The sequence below is a fragment of the Crinia signifera genome, chromosome 4, assembly GCF_055691185.1.
Source record: "Crinia signifera chromosome 4, ASM5569118v1, whole genome shotgun sequence".
NCBI classification, from domain to species: domain Eukaryota; kingdom Metazoa; phylum Chordata; class Amphibia; order Anura; family Myobatrachidae; genus Crinia; species Crinia signifera.
In genome coordinates this window covers 196873112-196891680 of record NC_139220.1, presented here as the reverse complement: position 1 = coordinate 196891680, position 18569 = coordinate 196873112, and the positions used below count along the sequence as shown (strand labels likewise).

The 18569-nt window shown below is 47.8% G+C and overlaps 1 protein-coding gene, 1 long non-coding RNA gene and 1 pseudogene across 2 annotated transcripts; 2 read left to right on the top strand and 1 right to left on the bottom strand.

Annotated features, from left to right (window-relative positions):
• LOC146072499 (uncharacterized) lies at positions 1–599 on the bottom strand. The gene is made up of 3 exons (XR_014473155.1): positions 435–599; positions 237–345; positions 1–156 (listed from the first exon to the last, which is right to left on the bottom strand). It is a non-coding gene; the product is annotated as an uncharacterized LOC146072499 (long non-coding RNA).
• Positions 600–9413: 8814 nt separating this feature from the next.
• Positions 9414–14632, top strand: LOC146074825 (uncharacterized). Its single transcript, XM_083183347.1, has one exon. The coding sequence runs from the start codon at positions 12555–12557 to the stop codon at positions 14007–14009; it is 1455 nt and encodes a 484-aa protein (XP_083039473.1). The 5' UTR covers positions 9414–12554; the 3' UTR covers positions 14010–14632.
• LOC146076278 (U2 spliceosomal RNA) lies at positions 11856–11962 on the top strand (annotated as a pseudogene).
• Positions 14633–18569: the final 3937 nt, after the last annotated feature.

Below are 18569 nucleotides of genomic sequence, written 5' to 3'. Positions count from 1 at the left end.
TTTCTGACTCATACAATTGAATGTGTGCTTGTCCATTATTACATTTTTTAACAGGCATACAAATCTCTTCAAACTTTGCAAGCAATACATCTGGGTCGTCTTTGTCTTCCCCCTCTGAATATGTAAATATGTCTGCTTTAATAACTGCTTCTGCACCTGCCAGATAAAGAAATATATGAGCTTGGCCGTGTGCATTCTTTGATTTGTCAGACAGCCCAGCAATGCAATACACAGACCATTCTCTCCTGAACAGCTCTTCTCTCAATGCGGCATATTCCTTGATCCATGGCACCCCACTTCTTTTACCATGTAGATGTGCTGTAAATCAGGGAAGACTCATGGACTCTGCAGTGAGGAATAACACATTTACTTAGTTTAATATTAGGAACTGAATGTCAGAAATCACGGCGCGAGTCTGCGTCCATGTTCCTTACCCGCATGCTGGTGCATCCTTTACTATCTTAGACTCCCTAGTTGACACAGGCGTCGACTCTACAAACTACACTGTCTGTCTATGGCTCCCAGGTCGTCAACATCCCGTGACGGCTCCCAGGCCATTGACATCACTCCGGCTCCCAGGCCGTCGACATCCCTCTCTGGCTCGCAGATACAGTCCATACACTCAAACTGCCACTGTCAACAGTTTCCTAGATTATCCTGTCCAAACCCAGAGTACCACAGTCTCAAGTACACTAGCACTCATCACTTACCATTTCTCAGGGATTGGCCAGTTAGGTGTGAGAACTCTGTCAGAGGGCCGCAACATCGCCACTGAATGCAGCGGAGTCCAAAACCTCCTTGCAGGGGTCCCTGGTGAAAACCGTGGTGTTAGATTCTGTGGCTTTGATTAAAGTCTCATCATCTCCCCACCTAGCTGTGTCCACAGTGCCCAGTGATATATGAACTGCCCATACCGGAGACCTCCCTTGTTCCAGTACTCTGATTACCACTGGCTCACTGCTGCCACAGCCAGGGGCACCAGAGTTTGGAGCCCTGACACTGAACTAACAAACAGGAAACTCCCTCCCATGTAGCCCCAGGTAGAGTCACATTCTACAGGGTCCTAGTAGGATACACATCTACAGTAGACAAAGCTGTTTTCTGGCTGGTAGAATGGGAGTGGGTATGCTCTAGCTAAGGACCTGTCAAATTGCTGAGATGGGTAGTTTAAAGGTGGTTATCAGGAAGAAACCACATGCCTACAGTAACAATCAGAGACACACCAAGATAGACAAAGCTGCTTAAGGGGTGTACACATGGTGAGGTTTTGGCAGGAGATTTTGACTAGATAGTAAAAATCTATAAGGTTAGTCAAAATCTCCCAGTTTTTCTCCTGCTTAGCCAATATTGTCTAGCATAGATTGCTTAGTATAGATTGACTGTGCAGGCAAGACAATTTTTATTAGATCATAGACTAACATTACTTAGACAAAATTGCTCAGTTAAAATCTCCGGTGCATCTAGTTAAAATTGCTTAGTCAAAATTGGTCATTAGCTAATATTTCACAGTGTGTACAGGGCTTTACTGTTGTACTGAGATCATAGCCAGATAAAGGGGGGACACAGGGGATACTGTACCTCCTTCTGTCAGTGGGCTCCCCTCTCAAAGACCAGTGTTATCAGTAATGCTCCTTCCTGTCTCATTGTGTAAGTCATACAGAGGCTGCTGCTATTCGTGCATGTGACAAGATAGTTGATACAGTAGATTTTAAATTTCTATGTGTATTTAATTTTAAGGTTATATATGTTGCCTTTAATTCTCTACAAAATTTATAAAACAACTGTCTTTCAATTAGGTGGGGTTGGGATCATTGGGTCGACCACATGGCAAGGTTGACAGTCAAAGGGTCGACCTGGGTTTTTCACGGGTTTCTTGTCCCGAATGTCGACACTGACATGGACACCGTATCAGTGCACCTTGTCTCCTCGCATGGCTGTGCTCGCCATGCTCCGGGCACAGCGCCTTGCTATGCCTTTTATTCTCCGTCCATGCCCTACTGGATAGCAGGGCATGAAATGTCAGCTTCAAAATAAACATGTCAACCTTTTGACTGCCAACCTTGCCCATGTTAACCTAATGTTTGTGTCGACCTAATGACCCTGTCAACCTTTTTAAGGTGTCGGCCTAAGGCCTTTCGACCTTCAGTGGTCAACCTAATGAATGTCAACCTTCCTGTGGTGGACCTAGTGACCGTATACCATTAGGTGGAGCTATAAACAGTATCCAGGCATTATTAAACTATTTACTCCAGTGGTTACAATTTAATATATACCTCCCAACATTCCAGTAGGAACAAAATGCTCTCTACCTATACTTCCTTTTCATTTATGATTACAATCACTTGTGTTTAAATTCCTTTATTATAAATTAATAGTTCAAAAAAGTTGAGGGGCTGTGAAGAAGAACAAAGTTGATAGGTTGGATAATACGCAATAGGGAATGTTAAAGTGTGAGACAATAAACAGATATAATGGGGGAAATTTACTAAAGGAAATTTGTAAAAAAAATAGATGTATTTGTATCCAGAAATACACTTATTTTTGACATTTACTACCCCGAAAATACGGCAATTCGTATTCGTATTGATGTGCTATCCATACGAATACGAATTGCCGTATTTTCGGGATAGTAAATGTCAAAAATAAGTGTATTTCTGGATACAAATACACCTATTTTTTTACAAATTTCCTTTAGTAAATTTCCCCCAATAAGACTATTTGTAGCACACTAAAGCTGTTTACACTCTATACACTTATCGCTGGCAATATGGTCGCTGAGCGACCATATTGCCTGGGATTGTAGTGTGCACCAGCGATAAATCGCTGGGTGCGTGCTCCCGTTTTCAGCCCATGAATGGTCCTCCGACCAGCGACTTCCACTGCCTCTTCTCCTGGCAGTGTGACATTTTCATCTGCGACCATCTCTGGTCGCAGATGAAAACGGGACACTGAGCAATATGATTGCTGAGCAATATATTGCCATCGATCATATTGCCCCATGTGTACGCACCAGAGAAATGTAATTCCAAAAGTTGTTTATGTTAAGCTTCATAAGACTGTGGACTGTATAAAGTTTGCATAAAGTTATATTTACTTTTAACAGAGTGCAATGTAATATAGGAGGGTTGCAGTAGTCAGTGTTGAAAGTGCACTGGCACCTGCTGTCTGTAGTCAGTATTTAAGAAGATCCTCACAGGTGGTTGCCACATTAAGGTGTTACTATGTGTCCTAGTCATTTCTAATTATAACTTTAGGTTCACACTATTCATGACCTTTATTCAGCTTTATCACACCCAGTGCCGCTTACATTCATGTAACAAAAAAAAAAGCTGATGGATTTGATGATGATGATAATAATAATTGTATTTCTATAGTGCTCTTTCTCAAAATGGACTCAAGCTTGCTATGAAATATATTTGCTTATTATTATTATTATTATTATTATTATTATTATTATTATTATGTCCATCCATCTGTATTCAGCTTTTCCTGTGACCATACTAGTACTATATTCCCCTTTATTTATTTTTTAATGAAAGATCTTATTTGTAGGATTTTAAAAAAGTGTAAAGTAAATTAAAAATGTAAAAATTTCAGAATATCCTCATCACTGTACTTTAACCCTTTAATGTGTCAACATCTCTGTGAGAGGTGTTCAAAATATCTGCTAAAAATACCAGCGTCGCTCACATTTGTTATATACATGCAAAAAAATAAGTTATATTTCTTATATAAGGTAAACCAGGGGTCTTCAACCCATGGCCCGCGGGCCACGAGTGGCCCGCGGAGCTGATCTCAGTGGCCCCCTGCCTGCCATGCACAGGATTTTTTTTTTAAGTAAAAGAAAATGCTACCCGATTTTCATTGGCTGCAGGCAGGGCAGAGGAGTGGATCCAGCGTGGCTGAGGGAGGAGGAGGCACGTCTGGTGGGAGCTGGGACCCGGCAAAGCTGCGGGAGGAGGCAACGCAGCTGGCGGGAGCAGGGGACCTGGCGCAGGAACTGCAGGAGGAGGAGGCACAGCTGGCGGAGGGGACCCGGCGAAACTGCAGGAGGAGGCATGGATGGTGGAAGCAGGTGACCCGGCAAAGCTGCAGGTTGAGAAGGTACAGCTGGCGGGAGCAGGGGACCTGGCAAAGCTGCAGGCATTACTGGGGGCATTGTGTGTGGGGCATTACTGGGGGCATTGTGTGTGAGGGGCACTGCTGGGGCATCATATGTATAAGCAGGAGTACTGCTGGCATTATGGTCTGTGGCATAATGGGCATTAGTGTGGGGCATAATGTGCAATGGGCATAATTTTGTGTGGATTAATGTGTAATGGGCATCACGTGTGCGGCATAACGTGTAATGGGCATTACGGTGTATGACATAAAGTACAACAGGTATTACGGTGTGTGGCATAATGTCTAATGGACACTATGGTGTGATGCACAATGTGTAATGGGCATTACGGATAAACAGTGTAACAGTGTATATTGATTTAAGTAGCCTTTCATTGTTTGGGTTTGATCTGTGAGGCATACTAGTTCACTGTGTGGGCCTTCATGTTTATATGTCACTGTGCAGCCTTTAGTCAACTTAAGCGTGCGAGGACAACGACCATTCCTGCGGTAACCAATGTCTGGTCATGCAGGTTGCAAAAGAGGTGTCAGTTAATTGTTTTCCTGCTAGTTCACACTCTTTATAATTAGACCACGCCCCTTATAATAAGGCCACACCCCTCTTTGGGAGCGCGCCTACGGCGCGTGCAATTTATTCAATATCAAACTATTGGGATATGTGTATGTGGGGGGGTTATGTGCTGAGTATGGGCGGCTGTGCCAATTATCTATGAAGGACTGTGCTGACGTTATAGGGGAGCTGTGATTCTATGGGGCTGTCCGAAATACTGCAGTAGAGTTTAGTGGCCCTCGGGCTTCACTGGATTTTTTTAGGTGGCCCACGCTGTCTTAAAGGTTGAAGACCCCTGAGGTAAACATTACAGGTCATTATAAGGAATTAAACTGTTTGCTGGCAATTTTCACAACTATTTTGACAAATTAATTTGGCACCCAAAGTGTAAAAGTCTGACTAGTTGAAGGAAGTAATAGTACTCCGTTTCTGTGCCTACCAACAATACGCTTTCTCCTAACAGGGAAATCGTTCCATGAGTCTTCTTTAAATGGTTATGGGAATATACAGTATGTGACAAAACATATGGTTATTTATTTTTGAACCATGGTAGCAGTGGCGTAAGTTCCTCCCAGTTGCCGGGAGGCAAGATAAATAGTGCCCCCACACACATACACACACACACACACACACACACATATAACCCCTTATATAACTATATGTATGCATGTGTGTATGTATGTATGTATGTTATGTATACTATAATTTAAAATAAAGAGACTGTGACATCTATGGTCCTGCTAGAAGGGGGAGACAGCCACAGAAGCGAAATCTACAGCTTTCAATGAACTGCTTCAAACTTACAGGGGAAGAGAGGTGCCCCTTTGGGAGCAGGAGCCCAGCGGCAGATGACTCAATTGCCTCCCAGAGTTACTCCTCTGCATGGTAGAATAACCCTCCATAATGTTGAAATTTGTAGCGTATCAAAACAACGCAATTTTGTAGGGGCTGGATACATAGATTACATACTTGTGGTTTGGTTGGGAATAAAGGAGTTCACATTAGAGAGCAACCTTTTTATGAACATTAAAGACTGAATAAGGTTAGATCAGCATCAATAACAACATTGGGCTTTGCAAATCCACCGTCCATCCAGTAGTGCTCAAAAGTGAAAAAAACAACTGTACTCATAGCATTTTTCAAAAGGATCACTTAATGAACAATGTGTACAGTAATTTGCAAGGTAACAAAGAGTTCCAAGGTAGTGGCTAAGGATGTACAGGTCTCTCATGCACACTCTAATGCTATGGGAAATTTACTAAAGGTTCTAAAAATAAAGAGGTGATGTTGCCCATATCATTCAATCATATACATCCTGTTGCATCCTAGACAATGATGTACAAAATCTGATTGGTTGCTATGGTAAACATCCCCTTTTTCATTTTTAGAAGCTTTAGTAAATATACCCCTTAATGTTTATAGGACCATATAGAGAAAATATCTAATCATCCTGTCCAGTATAGCAACAGATGTGAAAAACAAACCAGGAACTGCCAAGTGGGAGGACTATTCTGCCTATGTTCTAAGGCAGTGGCAGCCAACACCGGTCCTCGAGAGCTACCAACAGTTTCCAGACAACCTAGCTGCTGCAAAGGTGCACTCATTACTAGCTGAAACATTTTCAAAGTTTCACAGGTGGAGCTAATTACTTCACTTACGATTCTGTGAGGAGATCTGGAAAACATTAACTGTTGGTAGCTTTCGAGGACTGGAGTTGGCTATCCCAGTTCTAAGGTAACGGTTCTCAAATTGATGCTCCTGATCCCAAAGTGGGTCACGACATTCCATGTTGCTGACCATCAGGCATTTGCCTTTTCTAATCTCAGTCAGTGATTCAAGGAGTCTGAAAAATCTGTTGAATTGTCTGTTATTTTAGACTCCTCACATGATTTGGTGCCTCCACAATGCTACCATGTATGTACTGTCTGCTGACTACATTCCTGTAATTATTTTTATTGTCTGATGGGGTCCCAGGGCAAAATAGTTTGAGGAGCCCTGTTCTAAGGGACTAGCCTGAAGAATGATTTAATACACAGGTGATGTGCTCTGTTTTGTAAGAGTGCCACATTCTATTTATTATGGACAGTAGAAAAAGATGTCTGTTTAGTCCATTGGAAAGCTATCTGGCATTTCAATGCACTTATAATGTTCCATATTATATTCTAAGTTAGGTTTTTTTTCTAATAACAACAGCAGAATGAGGGAATGTGGAATCGTTTATTATTAATACTACGATTTAATTTGTCAGTATTTCACAGGCAATTCTACAACATATGGCACAGAGTGGCCTTCTGTTGACATACTCTTCAGAATGTTAGAGGTGCCAGGAACATTGTGCAAATCACACTTTAAATTGTTCAACATGTTTTTCTTGACACCAATATATTCATGCTAATCGAGATCCACTCCACTGTATCTAGGATCTCAACTCATTCTCCACATTGTTCATCCAAGACACATGTAATAGTTACTGAAAGAAGCCCTAATGAGAGATACTTGCTTTAAGTTTCTGTGAAAGTCTGGGTAAATGAATCTAAAAAAAATGTCTCGAACAATCTTATTATAAAACTAGCTAAGCCTGCTCAAAGCAAAAGCTTCGAAAGCTAGTCTGCTACCTTGTGATTGCCTCTGTGTTTCTGTATGTGTGAGTGCCTCTGTGTTTCTATGGCCCTTATTCTGATCTGTGCGGCCGGAGCCGCATACGTTGCTCCGGCCGCACAAACCAATCCCCGCCTACAATACGGATCGCCACGGCCGTCCGTACGCGGACGGCTGGCGATCCGCATGAAAATGGTGGGGCGTACGCCTCCACCATGGTGGGAGCTGCCCCCTGCATTCGATGGTCGGCGACCATCGAAGGCAGGGCCGCACGCTCCACCAGCACCCGCAAGCTTAGACCACACGGACAATCGTCCGTGTGAAAGCTTGTATGGGGGCGGAGAGCTGACATCCGGCGATGTCAGCTTTCCGCCCCCATCACTGGCGTCATAGCCTCATTACCATGCATACGCCCTGCGTTTGCATGGGAACGCCCATGAAACGCTGGGCGTATGCATAGGGTAATGAGGCTATTAAGCCCCTCACGCCCCTATACGCCCCCTTTGCGGCGTATACATTTTTTGTGCGGCGATTTCGCCTGCACATGCGCAGAGTGACCTCTGCGCATGTGCAGAGTGAAAACATCGGCGGTACGGCCGCACGCGGGCCGTACCGCCGAGATCAGAATAAGGGCCTATATGTGTGAAAGAGAAAGAGATATAGCTTCACTCACTGCCAGCAGGTGGCAGTGTTTTTGTTACACACGGACACTAGACATATATATATATATATATATATATATATATATATTTGTTTTTAAAACTTTAACTTGTTAGTAGCAATCTTAAAATTCAAGACCTCACTCTCCACAGAGATTTATTTAGGGTCGCTAGCTAGCAAGAGATAGATGCAGTTAGGATATTGTAATTCAATTATTGTTGTCATGCTAGGCTTGGGTTGAGGAACGAGTTGAGAAACTGGCAGATGGTGTATCGCTGAGGGGGCAGTAGCCAAACCAGGCTGGAAACTAGGTGGCCGTATATAATGCTTTCTCATGGAGCGTTAGAATTAAGTATCCCAGAGGACGTATCACTTGTAAGAAGATGGAGGACACTAAATAAACTGTTCAGTAGATTTAATGAAGATTTTGCGATACAGTTCATTCAAATAATTCAATATGAGATCAAGCATATATGATATACGAGAAAAACACTTGGTATCTGTAAAGACTTGTAAATATAAGATAAAGTCCCAAACTGAGATGGTCATACGTGCTGCGATCCTAAGATGGTTCCTCAGACCGACATCTTCAACAATACTAATTGGCCTTCAGTTTATAGCTATCCACTTCACTAGGTTATTTGTTAGCTTTTCATGCTTTTGTTTACCTATACTTCTACCATACATTGTATCCAACATAGTCTGCTGGAGCCTCCCTCCAATGTTTGGTTTGGTGGATGCTTTGCTGCCATCAACGGTTTGTATTGCATGTAAATGATACTTCAGACTAGGTACTCTGGTAATAAGAAAATTAAATTTTGCATTGTTGACAAATCTGGTTTGATCAACTCTAACATTTGGAAGAAATTTATAAAAGTTATAAAGAATATGGGTACTTGTGTACTAGCACGGCGCCCACGATATTTGGTCGCACAACTTTTAATCGCATCGCATGGCATACACCCGATGCACTGCAATGCGATTTAAAATAAGCCCCCTATATGATGTTTAATTGTTTAAGCACCCTAATGGGGGCTTACAATGTTAAATGCACCCCCACTATGAACGTGAACGGCGGTACGCGTCCTCTGATCTTTTCATACCCCCACTATCCACGTCGGCGTGGAGTTGATTCTATATAGTGTGGCGAGCGCAGCAAGCCACCGAGCCCGAAGCGTGGCAAGCGGACGCGTAGTACCTGTGAAGTAATACGTGTCCCCTCACGGGGCTCACTGCGCTCGCCACGCTTCAGGCTCAGTGGCTCGCTGCGCTCGCCACACTATATAAAATCAACTCCACGCCAACATGGATAGTGGGGGTATGAAAACGTCGGAGAACGCGTACCGCTGCCCCTTGCGGGCTCGCTGTGCTCGCCACGCTTCGGGTTCACGTTCATAGTGGGGGTGGCATGGGGGTGCATTTAACATTGTAAGCCCCCATTAGGGTGCTTATACAATTTAACATCGCATCGCATCGCATTGTATGCCATATACAATGGTATACAATTTTAAATTGTATACCATCGGGTGCCAATCTCGTCGCATCGCATCACATCGCATACCATTGCATGCCTTATGGTCTGCGATGCAATGGGCGCCGTGATAGTACACAAGTACCAGAAAAGTCCATGTAATATTTCGGTTCTTTTCTCCATTTTCTCATTTCTGTGTGAAAAAAAAGTATGTAAGTCTGGAAGACCACTGTCATACAGAAAAAAAGTAGACTTCATAACAGTTTTTTCCCCCCCGTAAGCCCCTGCCGGCTCCAACTTTCATGACCCTTTCCATACCTTAACCTCAGATGATCTCTGGTAGTTTTGCTGGATGCTCTCGTTGCTGCTGGTCTGTAGCTGGGGATTGCGTGTCTTGCAGGGCAGCCTGTGGTGCCATCAATCTGTCATCTCTTCATTGCTGCGTCTCTCTTTCTACCCAAGTTCAATGGTAGGGATTGGACACTAACATGGTTCCAGCTGCATAATTTATGCATAGACATGCTTAGAGATATGTTGCCCTACCCCTGGCTCCAGGGTTAAGTCATGCACTACCCACCCTGACTTTCTTACACCCAGTGACATACATTACCCTATCCACCCAGCCCCAGTGACATACAGTACCCACCCTATCCCCCCAGCCCCAGTAACATACAGCACCTACCCTATCCCCCTGTTCTAGTAACATACAGTACTCCTACACCCAGTGACATACTATTATTATTATTATTATCCTTTATTTATATGGCGCCACAAGGGTTCCACAGTGCCCAGAATACACATAATCAAACAGGAAAAAAACAACAACAATAACTTACAGTTGAAGGCAATACAGGACAAATACAGGGTAAATGATTATAGGAACATCAGCCGATTGCTGCAACATAAGTATCCAGGCGGCAGCAAACAACATGCTTTGGTGCTGTCGAAGACTGCTGAAGTAAGAAAAGATAAGCACATGAGGTAAGAGGTCCCTGCTCATGAGAGCTTACATTCTAAAGAGGAGGCGCAGACAGACAGGAGTGACACCGGAGGGGTAGACAGGGCGAGGAACAGAAGGTTTGGACAGTTTGCTGGGTTTGATGAAGAAGTGGGTCTTAAGAGCCTGTTTGAAGTTCTGTATAGAAGTGGAGAGTCTGAGGGGGAGAGGTAGAGAATTCCAGAGTAAGGGAGCAGCACATGAAAAATCTTGGAGGTAGCAGTGGGAGGAGGTAATAAGTCGGCAGGAGAGCAAACGGGTGTTAGCCGAGTGAAGGGGACGAGTGGGAGTGTAAAGGGATATAAGATTAGAGATGTAAATGGGAGAGGAGTGGGTGAAGGCTTTGTAAGTGAGTATGAGAAGTTTGAATTTAATTCTGAAAGGGAAGGGAAGCCAGTGAAGGGCTTGTAGAAGAGGGGAGGTGGAGGTAGTGCGTTTGGTGAGGAAGATGAGCCAGGCTGCAGCATTGAGGATAGACTGGAGTGGAGACAGGCATTTAACAGGGATAACAGTTAGGAGGAGATTGCAATAGTCCAGCCTGGATATGATCAGTGAGTGGATATGTCTCGGGGCATCCCGAGTGAAAAAAGGTCTAATTGTGGAAATATTTTTGAGATGAAAATGGCAGGTTTGTGAGAGGTGCTGAATATGTGGTTTGAAGGAGAGAGAGGAGTCTCCAAGACAGTGTACTTGGGAGCTAGAGGTGGTAGGCGACATACAGCACCCACCCTATCCCCCCCCGAGCCCCAGTGACATACAGCACCCACCCTATCCCCCCCAGCCCCAGTGACATACAGCACCCACCCTATCTCCCCCCCAGCCCCAGTGACATACAGCACCCCTCCTACCCCCCCAGCCCCAGTGACATACAGTACCCATCCTCCCCCGAGCCCCAGTGACATACAGCACCCACCCTACCCCCCCCCCCCAGCCCCAGTGACATACAGCACCCCTCCTACCCCCACCCCAGCCCCAGTGACATACAGTACACCCAACCTATCCCCCCAGTCCGAGTGACATACAGCACCCACCCTATCCCCGCCGAGCCCCCATGACATACAGTACCCATCCTCCCCCGAGCCCCAGTGACATACAGCACCCACCCTACCCCCCCCAGCCCCAGTGACATACAGCACCCACCCTATCCCCCCTCAGCCCCCGTGACATACAGTACCCATCCTATCCCCCTAGCCCCAGTGACATACAGTACCCACCGTAGCCACCTCCCCTCTCGGCCCCAGTGACACTACCAGCCCTATCCCACTCCCAGCACCAGATAAATAAACCCACTGGTATGGTGCTGCAGTAGCCATGTAATAGCCAACCTGCAGGATGCTGGGGCTAGATCCCACAGCCGGAGGCTAGCGGTGAATCTGGGCGGATTACTGTACATACCCGGTCATGGTGTGATGGCGCACACACAGGGTCTAGGCTCCAAGCATGGCAGTGGCCTTGGGATCGCTTCTCGGCCATTTGGCTAAGATCAAGTGTAGTATCTGTTCTTATTAGTTCACTCTGAGAGGCAGCTCTGCTCCTTGTTTCTTGGACCGACAACGGTCCTTCTCAGGGCTACCGCTGCCAGGCCGAGAAGAGCGAATTGAGCGAAGACGTCGAGACTGCGAGGAGGAGAAAACATCGCCAGAAGAGGGAGAAGCCGGAGAAGACTGAGGCTCAGACTTGCTCTGCTCTGCCCTCCGAAGCGACTGCCGTACCCTCCTCCTCTCGACGCCGAGGAAAAAGCTCCGCCCCCGACTGCGAGGAGAAGGGGATTTCGCCTGAAGAGGAGATCAACGCACCCTAGCCACCTGGGAGAGGCAGACTTGTTTGCTCTGCCCTCTCGAAGCCTTGCAGCACTCCCGAGCTGCCTAGGAGGGTCAGTCTTTTCTGCTCTGCCCTCTGAAGCCTCCACCGCTCCGGAGCCACCGCCGAGGGTCAGACTTTCTGCTCTGCCCTCCGAAGCTCTGCAACGCTCCCCAGCCTCCGTGGAGGGTTAGACTTGCTTTGCTCTGCCCTCTGAAGCCGTGCATCGCTCTCTAGCCTCCTTGGAGGGTTAGACTTGTGTTGCTCTGCCCTCTGAAGCGACCCCTTCATCTCCTCCTCTCGTCGCCGGAGAATACCCTTTGCCTTGACTTCAGCTGCCCCGAGAAGCCGGAAGGATGGCCACCGCCTCCACTTCGGCCCCCCTCGCTGGGAGGAAGCCCGGGAAGAAGGGTAAGTCACCGGCCGAATGTCCAACCAGATTTGCCGGCCCTAGCTCCACTGCCCCTTCTGTGACACCACCAACGGTGCCCGTCCAGGACCACTCCAAAGGCGTCCCAGCCCTGGAGCCCTGGATGAGGCAGACCGTGGTGATGAAGCTAAAGGAGGTAGATGGCCAGGTGCCGGACATGACGGTTGAGTACTTCGGCAAGAAGATGGTCCTGGAGCAAGGATTCTCTGCACCTGAAATGCTCAGCGTCCAGAGCTTCTTCAGAGGCATCTTTTACGCCACCTTTGCCTCCATCGCAATTTGCAAGAGGTATTGGGAAGCGGTGGAAGCGGCGAAGCCTGAGTCCCCTCTCTCTCGCTTTGTGGGCAACTGCCCTATCCAAAGAGAGGAGAGGCGGGTGACGGTTTCAATGCGAAGCCCACACACAAACATCAAGGACATCGTCACGTTTCTCAGCAGATCCTGCACCATCATAAAGGGCCCCACAAGGATCCTTTACGAGAATGGACTCTGGACTGGAAAGTGGTCGGTGATTGTCAGGCTGCACAAGGACACTTCGTGCCCAGATGGAGTCAAGCACCTCAGACCGTGCTTCTCCCTGGGGGGAACTGCAGGACTTATCCACTACGTGGACCAGCCACGCACTTGTCGTAAGTGTGATGGAAAGGACCACTTTGGGAAGGAATGCAAGGTCCTGGCTTGCAAGATTTGTCGACTGGCCGGCCATGAGACAAAGGACTGCCCCACGAAGAAGACCTGCAACCTGTGCGGCTCAGTGGATCATGTCTACAAGGACTGTCCAAGTAGAGCAAGATCCTACGCCGCAGCAGCATCGGGTGTGATCGTCCCTCCCAAGGTGCCACCCACACCGGTGCAGAGGAAGAAGGTTCTGCAAAAGCAAGGTGGTAAGAAACCTTCCCCCACCATTCCTAACCCTCCTCCCCTCCCTCCCTCTGTGACAGCTACTCCCATCCCAGCTGCTCGCACCACCCCCCCTCCCTCACCCTCCCGACCTGTGATCCAACCCACCCTTCCTCCCACCACCCCCTCTCGCCCCCTCCCTGTCCCTCTCCTCTCCGAGGAAGAGTTTCCACCACTTGCCCTTGCAGGAAATGTACAGCCGAGAAGGAAGAGGAAGGAGTTGGACAGCCCAGCTGCAGACCCAGAATCCTCTAAGAAAGCAGCAGTGGAATCGGTCGAGCCAGTCCAGGGCTCCCTCACCCTCGAGGAGGAGATGGAGGCCTATGTAGAGGTCTTGGAGGAGAGCGGAGTACCTGAGCTCAACAGCCTGTGTGAGATCGATGAAATACTTGACTGCATCCATACACCCCAACAGGGAGATCCGGCTGCAGACCCTGATGAAACGCCTCCCGATGGGAGTGGTAATGTAAACGTACAATGACCCTGCCTTTTTCTCTTAACAAATGGTAGCTTTTAATCTTTTTACCATTAATGTAAGGAGCATTAAGGACAACAACAGACGTCAAACTATTTTTTCCTTTCTTGACATTCAGAAATGTGATGTGTATATGTTGCAGGAATGCTCTCTCCCTTTCTCCAGGTCCTACAGGCACCTGGCCCGGCAGTGGTCCCATGGTCCGTCCTACTGGTCCGGTGGAGGTGAGTGTAAGTCTGCAGGGGTAGCCATTCTTATTAGGGGCAGCCTCTTCACGTTAGATTCTGTTCAGGAGTTTGTCTGCGGCAGATTACTCGTCGTAGACGGCTCCTGGGCAGGCGAGCCCATCAGGCTTATCTGCGTGTATGCTTCACCTTTTAAGAATGAGCGTTTGGAATTATTCCAGACTCTGCGGACCCAGCTCGCCACCACCAGGGCTGTAGTGATGGCCGGGGACTTCAACTGCCCGATTGAAGGGGATGGTCGAAGCACCTGCAACTCTGCGAAGCTGGACATCACGTCCAACCTGCTCAGGGAAATGGTGGCCGAAGCATCACTGCGGGACGCTGTGGGCTCCATGGGGGCTGGCTCCGTGAATTTCACGTGGAGCCTCCCCGATGGCTCCGTGCGTTCCCGCATTGACTTTGTGTTCACATCCCGGGCAGTGCAGCAGGTTAGGCATTCTATGGTTCCCTGCTTCTTCTCTGACCACAGGGCCATTCACTTCCAAGGAATTCTGGGCCATGGGTTTCCATCTGGCCCAGGCTCCTGGAAGTTGAACTGTGCCCTACTGGAAGGGGAGGAAGTACTGGCTGAGCTTAAGGATGCCTACATCACATGGAAGAATGACAAATGTTATTTTGACTGTATGTCTGATTGGTGGGAATATGCCAAATCTAACATCCGCAGTTTCTTTTAGGCTAAAGGGCGTATCCAGGCATGCGACCGTAAGAGGAACCTCAGAAAACTGCAGCGTGAGCTCCAGTCCCTGGTGGACCTCCAGCGGTGCGGCTGGGACGTGAAGGACGATCTGGACGAGACCAAAAAGAGCCTGAAAAGGCACTTTAAGGAGGAGTCCAGACGTATCGTCTTCCGTTCCAAGGTGGAGAATCTGGAGAAGGGTGAGAAGTGTACTTCTTTCTTTTTCAGGAAACTCCACTCTGGCCATACGCCCCTGACAGAGCTGCGTGATGAGAATGGCATCCCCAGACAGGGGAAGGAGGGCGTGATGAAGGTTGTTCGCGACTACTACAGCGACCTCTACTCCCCTAAGACTACAGACACCGATGAGGCGGATAAGTTCCTGTCAGGTATCACTAACACTATTGATCCTGCAGGTAAATCAGCCATGGACGCTCCCCTGGCGTTGGAGGAGGTGCTCTCTGCCGCTAAATCCTTTAGGCAGGGCAGGACTCCGGGCAGTGATGGTCTCCCAGCAGAGCTCTATGTTGCGCTGTCGGATCTCATTGGCCCGGATCTGCTCGAGCTGTACGAGGAGATGGTGGTGGAGGGCAAAATGCCTCCTTCGCTGAGGGAAGGAATGATCACGATCTTGTACAAGCGTAAGGGGGAGAGATGTGACCTGAAAAATTGGCGTCCCATCTCTCTTCTGAACGTGGACTACAAAATCCTCACCAAGGTACTGGCCAACCGGCTGAAGGCTGTCATTGGGCAGATCGTTCATCCAGACCAAACCTGCGCCATTCCCGGCCGCAGAATCGCAGACAGCCTTGCCCTCCTCAGAGACACGGTCCATTACGTGAAAGACCGTAATGTGTGCACAGCCCTGATCAGTCTTGATCAGGAAAAGGCCTTTGACCGTGTCTCCCATGAGCTGATGGGCAAGGTACTGCGTAAATTTGGTCTTGGTGAGCTATTCTGTTCGTATGTTAACCTGATGTACCTTGACATTTACAGCTCGGTGTTGGTGAACGGCTGGAAGACTGACCCCTTCTCTGTTATGTCTGGGGTCAGACAAGGCTGCCCTCTTTCACCTCTTCTTTTTGTTTGTGTTATAGAGCTCTTCGCTGTATCCATCAGGCAAAATCAAGAGATCAGAGGGATCACCGCACCGGGTCCAGACCACCCAGAGGCCAAGTGTTCGCTGTACATGGATGACGTCACTGTGTTCTGCGCAGACCAGAGATCGGTGACGGCCCTCGTCCAGAACTGCGAAAACTTCGGCCGTGCTTCAGGAGCAAGGGTCAACCTTGGGAAGTCAGAGGCTATGCTCTTCGGAAAGTGGCACCTGTCGTCCTCCACTCCATTCCCATTCACGGTAAAACCAGACCTCATCAAGATCCTTGGTGTCTGGTTCGGGGGAGATGGAGCAGCCCTGAAGTGCTGGGATGAAAGACTTGCGACAATGCGTCAGAAACTGGGATTGTGGAGTCTCAGAGACCTTACCATCGAAGGGAAAACACTTGTGCTGCGGAATGAGCTTCTTCCTGTTCTTCAGTACACCGCCCAGGCCTGGCCACCTCTGGCGGCGATCTGCAAGGCCATCACACGGGCTGTTTTCCACTTCATCTGGGGATCCAAAATGGACAGAGTCAAGCGGATTGTTATGTACAAAGATCCCCTCAAAGGTGGCAAAGGCATTCCAGGCATTCCAACTATGCTGAGAGCCTTCTTTGCGTGTAACTGTATCCGCAGAACTTTGATTGACAATTGTGCTGGCTCTGCGGGGAACTCCATGTCCCGCTTCTTCCTCCTACCTATGTGGAGGACCCTTAAATGGGACAAGTGGGACAGCTCCATCCCTTACAACTGGACTACTCCATGGTTCTACCTGGATGTGTCCAAGTTTGTGAGGGAGCACCAACTGGAGGGATTGAAACCCGACTTGTGGAAACCTAAAAATGTCCACAAGCTCATCAGAGCCAAAGACGTCATGGAACCGATTTCAGGGCTCCCTTCAGCAACTGCCAAGTTTGTCTGGGAGTATGTGGCCTCCAAAAGGCTCACAAATAGACACAAAGACATGTCATGGATGGCCATTCAGGGCGGCTTGCCTCACCGGTCATTCATGCACTCCCGAAACTTGTGTAGGTATAGACATTGTCCCTGGTGCTTTGTGCATGAAGAAACCTCCATGCACATCTTCTGGGACTGCACCTACGCACAGTTGTTGTTGGATGCCCTAGAGACTGAATTCAAGGACTCCGTGCCCAGGAACTGTCTTTCATACCTTTCGGTACTGTATGGACTATTCCCGGGCACCCACACATATGGGGCGACCCAGGAAGCCTGGCGCCTTATAAACTGTGTTAAGGACGCTTTGTGGTTTGCCAGAAATCGTCTCATATTGCGGAGGGAGAGAATGTCCGTTCAGGACTGCCGCAGGCTGGTTCACAGCCTGCTCAGAGACTATTCCATTCGGGATAGCCCTGAGGAAGAAGAGGACTAAACCCCTTTTCTTCTGGTCCTTTCCCCTTGTTTGGACTGTTTTATAAGAATTTGGGACCGTGGCCCCTTCCCCCTCACTTCACAATGTCTGTTGTTTTGTTGATGTATTTCTATTTATTGCCCTCCCCTTATATGTGTCTGTCTGGTCAATAAAGCTTCGGGCATGTGATTCCTCCTTCCTCACCCCCTACCCTCCACACCCATAGTCTTGTATACTGTTGTGTAAATGTTACCGTTAGAATGCATAGTGCATAGTATAGTCTATAGTGTAAGTTTATCTTGTACTGTATTTTATAATATGTACTATACTGTTTGCATGTGTACTGTGTTTTGGCTGTGCTGCGACACGGTATATGTGTGATATTTGTTATCGTCTGTTTTTTGCATTCTTTATGTACAATAAAGACCTGCTTTTTCAATCAAAAATGGGGGCTTACAATGTTAAATGCACCCCCACGCCACCCCCACTATGAACGTGAACGGCGGTACGCGTCCTCTGATCTTTTCATACCACCACTATCCACGTCGGCTTGGAGTTGATTCTATATAGTGTGGCGAGCGCAGCAAGCCACCGAGCCCGAAGCGTGGCAAGCGGACGCGTAGTACCTGTGAAGTAATGCGCGTCCCCTCACGGGGCTCACTGCGCTCGCCACGCTTCAGGCTCAGTGGCTCGCTGCGCTCGCCACACTATATAAAATCACGCCAACATGGATAGTGGGGGTATGAAAAGGTCGGAGGACGCGTACCGCTGCCCCTTGCGGGCTCGCTGTGCTCGCCACGCTTCGGGTTCACGTTCATAGTGGGGGTGGCATGGGGGTGCATTTAACATTGTAAGCCCCCATTAGGGTGCTTATACAATTTAACATCGCATCGCATCGCATTGTATGCCATATACAATGGTATACAATTTTAAATTGTATGCCATCGGGTGCCAATCTCGTCGCATCGCATCACATCGCATACCATTGCATGCCTTATGGTCTGCGATGCAATGGGCGCCGTGATAGTACACAAGTACCAGAAAAGTCCATGTAATATTTCGGTTCTTTTCTCCATTTTCTCATTTCTGTGTGAAAAAAAAGTATGTAAGTCTGGAAGACCACTGTCATACAGAAAAAAAGTAGACTTCATAACAGTTTTCCCCCCCCCGTAAGCCCC